Source organism: Sciurus vulgaris (assembly GCF_902686455.1).
Source record: "Sciurus vulgaris genome assembly, chromosome: 8".
Lineage (NCBI taxonomy): Eukaryota > Metazoa > Chordata > Mammalia > Rodentia > Sciuridae > Sciurus > Sciurus vulgaris.
The window spans coordinates 147,115,417-147,128,569 of NC_136468.1; the positions used below are offsets into that span (position 1 = coordinate 147,115,417).

General features: G+C 37.2%; 1 protein-coding gene across 6 annotated transcripts in view; it reads left to right on the top strand.

Annotated features, from left to right (window-relative positions):
- The window catches only part of KNTC1 (kinetochore associated 1), an 80,888-nt gene that overhangs the window by 18,443 nt on the left and 49,292 nt on the right, over positions 1-13,153 (top strand). For all 6 annotated transcript variants that reach the window (XR_013765456.1, XM_079149477.1, XM_079149478.1 and 3 more), the window contains 7 exons: positions 86-151; positions 246-321; positions 5,006-5,131; positions 5,223-5,312; positions 6,843-6,896; positions 7,757-7,818; positions 12,735-12,846. Coding sequence is in view for 5 of the 6 variants with exons in the window: in XM_079149477.1 (XP_079005603.1) it covers positions 86-151; positions 246-321; positions 5,006-5,131; positions 5,223-5,312; positions 6,843-6,896; positions 7,757-7,818; positions 12,735-12,846 (586 nt within the window). In the remaining variant the exon portion in view is untranslated. The remainder of the gene's footprint in view (positions 1-85; positions 152-245; positions 322-5,005; positions 5,132-5,222; positions 5,313-6,842; positions 6,897-7,756; positions 7,819-12,734; positions 12,847-13,153) is intronic.

Below are 13,153 nucleotides of genomic sequence, written 5' to 3' on the forward strand. Positions count from 1 at the left end.
CAATAAGTTGTTAAGTAACAAGTAAGTTAAAATTTGCTCATTAACCCTAAATAAGCAGGGTGCTTACAGCATGATCTTTTTTCAGACTGTCTGAGGACTCCACCTCTCTTTTAGTGCTCAGGTATCTCACAGAAGCTCTACCAGAAAACAGGTAACTTCTTTTCTTTTAAGCTCTACCCTTTAACAAGAAGCTTAAATTCCTTCATTAATAAACTCTGAATGAAATTTCTTTTTCAACATACCAGGTTGAGTCGTTTACTTCACAAACACAGATTTGCTGAAGCTGAGAGTTTTGCTATCCAGTTTGGACTAGATGTGGAGGTAATTGTGCCTGTATTCGTTCCTTCATTGAAAGGGCCTTTCCTGGTACTCTAGAAGCTTTGGAGACATAGGCATGTAAGGTGTTGGAGTTCCATATCATCAGGCCTGTACTAAAGGCATGACTGGTAGAGTAGGAGTCACCAGGAAGAGTGACCCATAATGGGTGAGAAAGAAACCATGTCATGGATGTCAGATTATCCAGGGAGGGGAAGGGATTATAGTGGTAAGAATGGCATGAAGGCAGAAAGTGAGGCTTAGGCTGCTTCCAGGAACACCTGGGGATCAGAACTGGAGTGTAGGTCACCCAAGAAGGGAACAAAAGGAGGTGGTGATGCATAAACATGGGCCAGAGCTGGAGGGACTGGGTGATGAGGAGCTCCTGGGCATGTTAAACAGAAGAGCGTCTCTGTTTAACAGGTTAACATTTGGTTAACAGGGATAATGATTTGGAAAAGAGTAAACCAAACAGCTCAAGTATCAATTGGGAAACTAAGGAACTTCCCATGAGAGAGCTGAACCAGTCCCATGATTTGAGACGTATGAGACAGAGGGAGAAAGAGTGAGGGGAAAGGAGAGGTAGAGACAAGTGACTAAGAGAGGCGGCAGAATCAGCATGATGTAGTGATCACGGGTCAGGAGGGACAGAGGACTCAAGTTTCACTAGTAGGACTCTGGCTCAGAGAACACATTATTGCATGGTGGTGCCATTATCTAAAATGAGAACTGCACGTGGGAGAGCAGGTCATGGGTACAAGATAAGAGTTCTGCTCTGTAAACATTGAATGTAAGGGATCTGGTAGATAGGGCTGTCCAGTAGGAAACTGGTAGTGACCTGGACTGACTGGAGGCAGGGAACACCAGAGTAGCTCAGCAATCTTGAGAACATGTGGAGTAAAAAGATCAAGAATGAGATTTTGACATGTGGAGGTAGAGGAAAAAGGACTGACTTTTCATTTGGGACTCAATAAAGGAGGGAAACTGCAAGAATGTACAATTATAGAAGCCAAAGGGGAAAATTTTCAGCTTAGTGGGGAGTGATAAGCTATTGCAGATACTACAGAGAAGACCTGAGTATCAACACTGAAAGATGACTGGTGGATTTGGCAATGAGGAAGTGGCTGAATTCCTTGAAAATTTTGTTTCTTAAGAAGGAATGGAGGAGTGGTACATATACACAATGGAATATTATTCAGCCATAAAGAAGAATGAAATTATGGCATTTGCCAATAAATGGGTGGAACTGGGACTATCACACTAAATGAAATAAGCCCATCTCAAAAAAACCAAAGGCCAAGTGTTCTCTCTGATACATGGATACTAACGCATAATAGGGTGGTGGGGAGGGAAGAATAGAAGTTCATTGGACAAGGGAATTGAAGGGAGGGGAAGGGGGATGGGCATAGGAAAGACAGTAGAATGAATCAGATATAACTTTCCTGTGTTCATATATGAGTACACAACCAGTGTAACTCCACATCATGTACAACCACAAGAATGGGGAGTTATACTCCATGTATATGTGATATGTCAAAATACACTCCACTATCACGTGTGACTAAAAAGAACAAATAAAAAAAAGAAGGAATGGAGGAGATCACCCGATTGTAGTTGATTAATATTTAAGCTGGGCATGGTGGTACATGCCTATAATCCCAGCAACTCAGGAGGCTAAGGCAGGAGGACCACAAGATCAAAGCCAGCCTTGGCAATTTATCGAGGCCCTAAGCAACTTAGTGAGACCCTGTCTCAAAATATAAAAAGGACTGAGGATGTGACTTAGTTAAGTGCCCCTGGATTAAATCTACGGTATGGGGTGGGGGGAATTAGTATTTCTCATGTGGGTACTGAGCAACTATGTGTTTGTTTTAAAAATACAAAATTTTCAGGCATGGTGCTGCACATCTGTAATCCCAGCAATTTGGGAGCCTGAGGCAGGAGGATTGCAAGTTCAAGGCTAGACTCAGCAACTTAGCAAGACCCTGTCTCATAAAATAAAAACAAGTGAAACGTAAGGTTTTAAAACATTTTGAATACTTCTGTTTATTGTTTAGAGAGGTATATGAATGAAGGGATAGAGAAATGAGTAGCAGGTGTAAAACCAAAATAATTGGTACTTCTGGTTGGAGAAAAGAGGGTGATATATTTAAGAAGAGGGGTCTTAACTATGTTGGGAATATGTCATTTCTTTTTTTTAATTTTATAACTTATTTATTTGTTTATTTTTATGTGGTGTCGAGGATCGAACCTAGTGCCTCACACGTGCTAGGCATGCGTTGTACCACTGAGCTACAACCCCAGCTTTAGGAATATGTCTTATTTCTTAAGGATGATGAGTATATGAGCATTTGTTGTTATTTTTTTGAATATCTGAGAGATTTCATAACTAAATTTTTTAAAAATAGTGAACAGAGCTAAAGTCAGAGAACCCATGAAAGAAACGAGGCAAGTAGAGAGACCACTCTTTGTTATTGTCTTTAGCTTTCAGAACCGAGAACATGTGTCAAAGTTGGTCTTCTGTGCGTAGGAAAAGGAATCTGAAATTTTAGTTCTTTTTTTTTTTTTTCTCTTTTATTTTTGTGGTATTGGGGATTGAGCCCATGGGTGCTCTGCCACTGAACTCTACCCTAGCCCATTTTATTTTTTGTTTTGAGACAGGGTTTTACCAAGTTGCCCAGACTGGCCTCCAACTGTGATTCTCCTCCTACCTTAGCAGGTGTTCCTAACTCTAGACACTAAAGAATCTTTTATAGACTTAAAAGACTGTACATAAAACACAGTTGTGTGATTGCCTTTTAAAAACCAGCTTTAAGGGCAAGGGGTTGTGGCTCAGTGGTAGAGTGCTTTCCTAGTGTGTGTAAGGCACTGGATTCGATTTTCAGCACTCATATAAATAAGTAAATAAAGATCCATTGACTACTTAAAAAAAACAACCCAGCCATAAGCTGAATATGGTGAACATGCTTGTAATTCCAGTGATTCAGGCTGCTGAGGCAGGAGTTAGAGGCCAGCCTGGGAAGGTAGCTAAGCCCTCTTAAAAACAAAACAAAACTGAAAAAACCCCAGCTGCATTGCTTTTGGTTTGCATAAGTTTACATCCATTACTGGACCTTTCTTGAGTCTTTGATGTTTTGTTTATAAAAGTGTTAGCACTTACACCCGTAGAGTTCGATGAGGTGTGAATGCTTTTACTTCTTAGGTTTTTGTGAGAATTAAGATAATTTATATAAAATTCTTTCAATTGACCAATAATCATTATACATACTTATAGAGTACAGTGTGATGTTTTGATATATGTTTATGTTTTGCAGTAGTTAAATCAAGCAAATTAATATTCCTGTCACCTCACATACTTACCATTTTGGGGGGGTTATGAGAACATTTAAAATCTATTCTTTGCTAGGTATGGCAGTGTATACCGTTATCCCAGCTGCTCAGGAGACCGAGGTAGGGGATTCTCAAGTTCAAGGCCACTGGAGCAACTTAAGGAGACCCTGTCTCAAAATGAAATACAAAAAAGGCTAGAGTGTAACTTAGTATTTAGAGCACCTCTGGATTCAAATCCCCAGCATCACAAGCAAAAAAATCTGGTTAGCAATTTGGAAATCTACAATACATTGTTATTAACTATAGTCACTATTGTGCTCAGTAGATGTCTAAAATTATTCTTTCTCTCTAATTGAAAATTTGTACACTGTGGTCAACATCTTCCCTTTATCTACCCACTACCCATGGCCTCTGGTAACCACCATTGTACTCTCCTACCTGAGTTCAATGGTTTAGAGTTCACATTCTTGTGAGATCTGCGTACATGTGAGGTCCCGTGTACATGTGAGGTCCTGCGTACATGTGAGGTCCTGCATGCATGTGAGGTCGTGTGAACACGTGAGATCCTGTGTACATGTGAGGTCATGCATACACATGAGATCCTACGTACATGTGAGGTCATGCATACGTGTGAGATCCTGTGTACGTGTGAGGTCGTGTACATGTGAGATCTACGTACATATGAGGTCACGCATTGTCTTTTGTGCCTGTCTCATTTCACTTACCAGAGTGTCCTCCACATTCATCCTTATTTTTGCAGATGACAGGATTTCCATCTCTTCTAAGGCTGAATGATATTTCATGGTGTATAGGTGCCACATTTTCTTCATCTGTTTACCTGTTGATGAACAGTTGGGTTGCTTGCATGTCTTAGCTCATATTAAGCTTTTTGTATGCTGCCTGACATAGTTGAGACCCAATAAAAATGGTTTCCATAATTCGTTTCAGATATCTAAGTGTTACTTTCTTTTTTTTTTTTTTTTTTTGTGGTACTGGAGATCGAACTCAGAGCCTTAGTGCTTGCGAGGCAAGCACTCTACCAGCTGAGTTATCTCCCCAGCCCAGTGTTACTTTCTTTTTAAAAATATTTTTAGTTGTAGATGGACACAATACCCTTATTTATTCTATTTCTTTATGTTTTTATGTGTTGCTGAGGATAGAACCCAGTGCCTCACACATCCCAGGCCAGCACTCTACCACTGAGCCCCAACCCCAGCCCAGAGTATTACTTTCTTTAAACCTCATTCCTGACCCACATGAGGATTCATAAGTTGACCTCTCACAGCTGGCTGTGAGAATATGTCTTCCTCAGACATTTATTGTACTTCAAGTCACTTGCTGTGGCATGTTTACATTACAGCTTGTTTACAAGGTAAAATCAAATGATATATTGGAGACACTAGCTTTAAGTCCTGAGGATACCAGTGAGCAGACTAAATGGCAGCAACTTGTAGATGAAGCTAAAGAAACTCTACATAAAATCCAGGTATGTTTGCCCAGGTACTTCCCAGAGTATTCATATTGATGTGTTGATCAACATTAGGTTGCCTCACTATGCCTTCCTATTTGTGAAACAGGATGATGAGTTTGTAGTGAATTACTGCCTGAAGGCCCAGTGGATAACCTATGAAACCACCCAGGAAATGCTCAGTTATGCCAAAGCCAGGGTAAGTTGGTTTGTATGTCTGAATTCCTTTCTTCCTTCATCCTTCCTCTTTATTTTTCTTCCACCACCTCATATTCATATATACTTTTTTGTGTTTCAGTTTTATCTCTTTGTGTAATATTTTTAAAAAATTTTATTATAACTTCATTGATATCATTTGTATGTTATACAGTTCACCCAATTAAAATTAGGTGGATTTTAGTGTAGTCACCGAACTGTGTATCTGTCATCACAGTCTTTTTTTTGTGGGGTGGGGTGGGGGTATTGGGGAATTATTGAACCCAGGAACACTTTGAGTGAACCGAGGGGTGCTTTACCACTGAACTACATCCCCTGTCCCCAGCCTTTTTTTATTTTTTACTTTGAGAAAGTCTCACTAAATTGCGTAGGCTGGCCTCAGAACTTGCAGTCCTTGTGCCTTAGCCTCCACAGTCACTAGGATTACAGATGTGCACCACTGTGCCCTGCTCACCATTATCATTTTTAGAACTTTTTATTGTCCCAGAAGGAAACCCTATATTCATTACTTTCCCAGTTTTTCTCAACTCCCAACCCAGGCAAACTTCCTGTCTCTATTAGTTGTGCCTATTCTGAACATTTCAAATTAATGGAATCATATGCTAAGTCTCATTATTGTTCAGCTTCCTTCACTTAGCATAATGTTTTCTGGGTTCATTCATGTTGAAGCATGGGCCAATGCTGTATTTTTTTATTGCCAAATAATACTTCACTATATATGAACAGAGCATATTTTGCTTTGTTCACCCATTGATGGACATTTGGGTTTCTTCCACATTTTTGCTGTTGGGAATAACTGCTATAAATACGGTTTTACAAATCACTGTTCAAGTCCCTGCTTTGAATTCTTTGAGCATGTACCTAGAAGTTCAGTTGCTGGAACCACATGCTGATTCTCCTTTTGGTTTTGAGGAATGCCATATTGTCTTCCACAGTGGCTGCACCAGTTTACATTCCCACTGACAGCATGCAGGGGATATGTTTCCTGCATACTTTTGCCAGTACTTGTTATGCTCTGTTTCTGTTTTTTTTTGTTTTTTTTTTTTTTAATTTTTAATTTTTTATTAATACTGGCCATTCTAATGAGTATGAAGTAGAGAGTAAGTTGAGTAAGTTTTATAATGTTTGTGCATGTTAGTTTGTCTTATACAAAAATCAATAATTTTGAATAGATTCTTTTTCTCTTATAGACATTTTTAACTTTTTTTTTTTTTTTTGCTCTTTCAAATAATGCCATTTTGGTAGTAAATTGTTCCCCTCAGTGACCTATGAGTATGGTGTCATTCTGGCTGATGTACTCCTTAAAATAAAAGTATAACACATGGGCAAAATCTTCTGGGATGTTCCCCATGTAATGCATTGTTTTTATTACAGAGTCATTTCTTCATTGTTTATTGTTCAGACTTAAATGCAATTTGTTTTCAAAGATATTTTATTAGTTCACAGAAAATCCATCCTCTTTTATGAAATACCTATTATAGTAGATGTTCTGTTTCTTATTTTTCATTCTTAGCTTTTGAAGAAAGAAGATAAACTCGTTCCTGCCTATTCTGATGACTTGGTAGAGGTAATTACATTAGATTGATACATTAGTTGGGGATGAATGTGCTGTCACAATGGTTTTCCTTTCAAAATAGTTTTGTATTTCTTTATGAGCAAGTTATCATTTTAATACCTTATCTTTGCTTGGGCATGGTGGGGCACACCTGTAATCCCAGCTACTCAAGGGGCGATAGCAGGAGGATTACAACCCCGTCAGCCTGGGCAACTCAGTGAGACCCTGTCTCAAAATACAAAATGCACTGGGGATGTAGCCCAGTGAAAAGAGTGACCCGGATTGATCCCTGGTACTACAAAAACAAAGCCCTTGGCTTCCTTATCTGCAAAATGGGACCATAAATAGTTTTTGTTTTATAGGGTCCTTTTGAGGTCAATGGAAATAGTTTCTATAAACTGTTTTGCATAGTACCTGCTATCTGCTAAAGAGTAAAATAAATATAAACTGTAAAGATGATTATGGTGGTGGTAAAATACATGGATGCTTGTATATTTAGAGTCTCAATGTAAATGCTCAGTATAATCCAGCCAAGTTTTACCTTATGGAAGAATATATAAATCATAGGGGAAACTGATTTTGAAGGGCACTATAATTAATGCACATAGGCCTTTGTAATCAAATGTGATTGACAATATTTTCATCATTCTATTTTGTGTATGTGTTATATAAAGGCAGTAGTGTTGATAGGAAAGGATCTGTAATGTGGGATAAAATGAGGCTGCATATACTACTTGTGCACTAGAAGTACCCTAATTTTTAATTTTATTCCTTTTTTTTTTTTTTTTCTTGGTGGTATTAGGGATTGAACCCAGATAGTTTTTATTTCAGTACATTCATTTAGATTATCAATTTTTTTTTTTTTTGTTTAGCTACTAAGGGCTCAGGCAAAGTTGACTACTTTTTATGGAGCATTTGGACCAGAAAAATTCAGGTATGTATCCCATTTTTAATTTATATATTATGAATTGATTATAAAGTTGGAATGTCATGAAAATATAGTATTTTTTGGATGAATTTATGTTAACTCGTGAGGGGGGAGCCAGGATAGTCACATGATGGAAAATACTGTCTTTCTAGAAAAAAAAAAAAAAAAAAAAGCTTAATAATCTTGCTGTCATTTCTTTAATAGAAATCCTTACACCTTTTCTCTTTGTCATTTTCTTACAATATCGTCTAACAGTTCACTCCCTTAATTGTTAATTTACCCTGATAAATAGTTTTATCTTTAAGGGAAGTGTATCTGGTATTTGTAAATAATGATATTCTTGGTGCACATATGAGTGTATATATGGATTCCGTTTTTGTGCTTCTAAATTTGTCCTCCAGGTGTATTCACTCTTATACATGGGGAGGTGATGCCCATTTTCTCATTCACCAAGACTTTGTCATAAAATTTAATTTTTATGAATCTGATTTGTGAAAAACATATTGCAAAAATAGTTGTTGCTTTGCTTTGGTTTTGAATTTTTTGTACTGAATTTTGAACCCGGGGACACTTTACCACTGAGCCACATCCCCAGCCATTTTTATTTTTTGAGAAAGGGTCTCACTAAGTTACTTAGGGTCTCATTATATTGCTGAGACTGGCTTTGAACTTACGATCCTCCTGCCTCAACCTCCCACGTTGCTGAGATTTCACGCACGCGCCACTGCACCAGGTTGATTTTTAATTTTGCCTGAACTAAATATTCCCTTTTTTATTTATTTTTTGGTTCCTGTTGCTTTTGGGTTTTTGTTTTTTAAAATTGATTCCTGGGCTGGGGAGATAGCTCAGCTGGTAGAGTGCTTGCCTTGCAAGCACAAGGCCCTGAGTTCAATCCCCAGTACTGCAAAAAAAAAAAAAAAAAAAAAAAAAATTGATTCCTATAAGAGCATTTCATATTTTACCTACTTGGGTATTTTTTTCTTTTTTGTACTAGGGATTGAACCCAGGGGCACCCAGGTTGTCCTTGAACTTGCAATCCTCCTGCCTTGACCTCCTGAGTAGCTGGGATTACAGGTGTGGGCCACTGTACCCAACTTTCTCTTTTTGTTACTGATACGTTTTACAAAAAAAAAAAAAAAAAAAAAAAAAAAGATCAGATTTATTTATTTATTTACTGTTTTGCAGTGCTAGGGAGCAACTCCAGGGCCTTGCAAATGATAGGCAAGCATTCTGCCACTGCCCTGGAAGTTTTTAGTTTTTATGCCTGTTTGGAAAGGTGTTGCCCACACAATATTAAAAACTAAATTTTCTTGCATTTGTTCACTTTAGAGATTGTCTTTTTGTTTGCTCGTTTTAGTTTGTATCTTTGCTATATTAAGAATATATAAGAAATAAGTAATGAGACGGGGACTAAGCTTTATTTTTTTTCTTGTGGTCTGGCTGCTATCCCTGCACCGTCATTAAACAATCCTTCACATTGCTGATTGAAATGTTACATTTGTCATAGGCTAAAAATCTCACATTGTGTTCAGGTCTCTCTTTAATCTATTCAGTTGATCTCATTTTCCTATTTATTCACTACTATGAAGTTGATTTAATTAATTTAGCTTTAAAATGTTTTACTACTTTGTAGGCTGGCCCTCCCAGACTTACATTTCAGAACTTGGGAGGTATTTTCTTATGTTTGTTGTTCTGCATGACATTTAGGATCAGAACCATCTTGTTCAGTTTAAATAAGTACTTTAGTTTTGTTGTTGTTGTCGTGGTACCAGGGAAGCTCTTCCACTGAGCTTCACCACCAGCATCCGTTTTCTTTTCCTTTTTTTTTTCCTTTAATTTTGAGACATGATCTCACTAAATTGCCAAAGTTGTCCTTGAACTTGTAATTCTCCTGCTTCAGCCTCCCAAGTTGCTAGGGTTATGGACATGTGCCACTGTGCCCAGCCATAAATCCTATTTTTTATGGGGATATTTTTATGTTTATTTTTTGTGGGGAAAATGCTCACATTGGAGCAATCCAATATCTTTATAATATTGAGTCTTCCTACTTAGGACACTATGTGTCTTTCTACTTTGTTCTGGATTTAAAAAAAAATTTTTTTTAAATTTTTATGTTCCTGAGTGGTTATCTATTATGTTTTTTAAACATGAATATTACACATTTTTTTGTTAATTTTATTCAGATTCTTTTTTTAACCATTTTCCCCCTAATTGTAAATGGGGTTTTTCTCCATCCTTTTTTATGGTGGGGCGGGGGAGGGAGGCTTTTAAAGATTTTATGTTCATCTTAAATGAAAATAACATCAGTCTCTGGAATTTTAGCATATTAAAGGATACTTTCTAAATTTGATTTATTTTTGCCCCAAATTTTTTATTAGTGCATTATAGTTTTACATATAATATAGTCATACATGCATACAATATAACAATATAATTTGGCCAATATTATTCCCCAGCACTTCCTCCCCTCCCCTCCCTTCCTATCTTCCATCCCTTGATCCCTTTCCCCTATTGATCTTCCTTTGATTTTCATGAGATCCTTGCCCACCTTTCTTTTTTTTTTTGCCCACCTTTCTTTTCCTTTCTCCTTTCTAACTTCCTGCACATGAGAGCAAACATATGACCCTTCACCCTCTGATTTGACTTATTTCACTTAACATAGTGGTTCCTAGTTCCATCTATTTTCCTGCAAATGACATTTCATTTTTCTTTAGGGGTGAATAAAACTCCATTGTGTATGCATCCCACATTTTCTGTATCCATTTATCTGTCAGTGGACACCTAGGCTGGGTCCATAATTTGGCTGTTGTGAATTATGCTGCTATTAACGTGGGTATGCATATGTCACTATCGTATGACGACTTTCAGAATAAATACTAAGAAGTGGTCAGTGGATTCATGCTTATTAGTCTTTTGAGGAAACTCCATGCTGAATTCCATAGTGTTTGTCCTAATTTATAATCCCACCAACAGTTTAAAAGTGTTTCTTTTTCTCCATATTCCCTCCACGATTTCTATCATTGTTTACATTCTTCATGACGGCCATTCTGACTGGTGTGAGATGAAATCTCAGCGGAGTTTTGATTTGCCTTTCCCTAATTGCTAATGATGTTGAACATTTTTTTATATATTTCTTGACCATTTGTATTTCTTCTTTTGAAAGGTGTTTAATTCATTTGTCCATTTATTAATTGGAATTTTTGTTTTTTTGGGGTATGATTTTTTGAATTCTTTATATATTCTAGGTATTAATCCTCTGTCAGAAGAGTAGCCAGCAAAATTTTTCTCCATTCTGTATGTTCTCTCTTCACATTCCTAATTGTTACTTTTGCTGTGCAGAAGCTTTATAATTTGATGCTATCCCATTTTTTAACTCTTGGCAAAATTTCCTGATCATTATAGGTCCTTTTGAGGAAGTCATTGCCTGTGCCTATATAGTGGAGTGTTAATTCTATGTTTTCTTCCAGGAGTTGCATAGTTTCTGGTCTAATTCCTAGGTCTTTGATCCATTTGGGGTTGACTTTTTTGTGGGGAGGGTATCAGGAAGTGAACTTGTGGGCCCTCAACCACTGAGCCACATACCCAGCCTATTTTGTATTTTATTTAGAGACAGGGTCTTGCTGAGTTGCTTAGTACCTTGCTTTTGCTGAGGCTGGCTTTGAACTCAAAATCTTCCTACCTCCGTCTTCAGAGCTCCTGGGATTACAGGCACGTGCCACGGGCTGGCTTGAGTTGACTTTTTGATCAGGGTGAGAGTTAAGGGTCTAGTCTCATTCTTCTACATATGGATAACCAGTTTTCCTATCACCATTTTTTAAAAGTCTGTTTTTTCTCCGATTTATGTTTTGGGTGTCTCTGTCTGTGTAGGTTTGTCTCTGGGATCTATTCTGTACCATTGGTCTATGTGTCTGTTTTTTATGCTACTACCATGTGATTTTTGTTACTATAGCTCTGTAGTATAACTTGAAGTCAGGTATTATGATGCCTCCAGCATTTAAAAAAACTTTTTTTTAGATGTTGATAGACCTTTATTTTATTTATTTATAGATGGTGCTGAGAATCGAACCCAGTGCCTCACACATGCTAGGCAAGCGCTATTCCCCTGAGCCACAACCCCAGCCCCATCCAGTGTTGCTTTTTTGGCTTAGAATTTGCATTGGCTATTGTGGTTCTTTTTTTCTTCCAAATGAATTTTGGGACTGTTTTTGCTAGGTCTGTGACAAATGTCATTGGCATTTTGGTGGGGAATACATTAAATCTATATATTGCTTTTGGTAATGTGTTCATTTGAACTGTTAATTCTGCTTATCTAAGAGCTTGGGAAGTCTTTCCATCTTGTAGAGTCGTCTTGTAGGTACAGGCTTTTGGGGGATTTTGTTTGTCTTTATATCATCTTGAGGGAGTATTCATCATCTACATCTGAACTTTAATCAGAACTAAGTGGTCATTGTGACAGTGTTGGTTATATATAACAAAAGACTGGAGAGAACCTATATATTCTACTCAGGGAAACTAGGGAAATAAATAATATTATATCCATGCCATGTAATGCTGTGCAGTCCTTAAAAAAATGATGTTTATGTATACTGATTTCATATGAGCACCAAGGTGTTAAGAATTTTAATGTACAGATAGCATATAAAAATTTATTCATCTAAGAGTTAAAATAGTTGTTAGTATATGTAGTGATTATCTGAGGAAAACCCTACCATAAAACTAGCCCTCTGGGGAAAATGACAAATTCTGTAGATCTGGAAAGAAGGAGACTTATTTTTCAATGTGGAATCTTTGGAACTGGTGTTTTTTTTTTTTAACTTTTATGAGGAGTAAGACTAATTAAAACATGTAGTGATATCCACTTGTAACATAAAACCTTAATTTTTTATAAACAATTAACTTTGTTCTTCCCTTTGACTTCCCAGTGGTAATGCTTGGATTGAATTTCTGAATAATAAAGATGATCTTAAAGATATATTTTTACAACTGAGAGAAGGAAATCTTGTCTGTGCACAGTATCTTTGGCTTCGACATCGGGTAAAACATTTTGGATTTTTTTTTCCTACTGAATTTCTGACTCCTAAGGTGGATTATTGACTCATTGTTGAAAGCTAACAGAACAGCACATGTAACTGGGCAATAGAATGTTTTTGGATTGCTAAGTTGTGACCTATCCCAGGGAAAATAGTCCTTTAACAATATTAAATCAGAGGAAGTGACAGGCACGTACTCTGCAAACTGAGCTATATCCCCAGCCTATGTTAGTTCATTAGACAGCATTTTATTAAATAATTAATGGATGGGTTTTTAATGATGTGAGGATAGAAAGGGTGTTCCTACTACA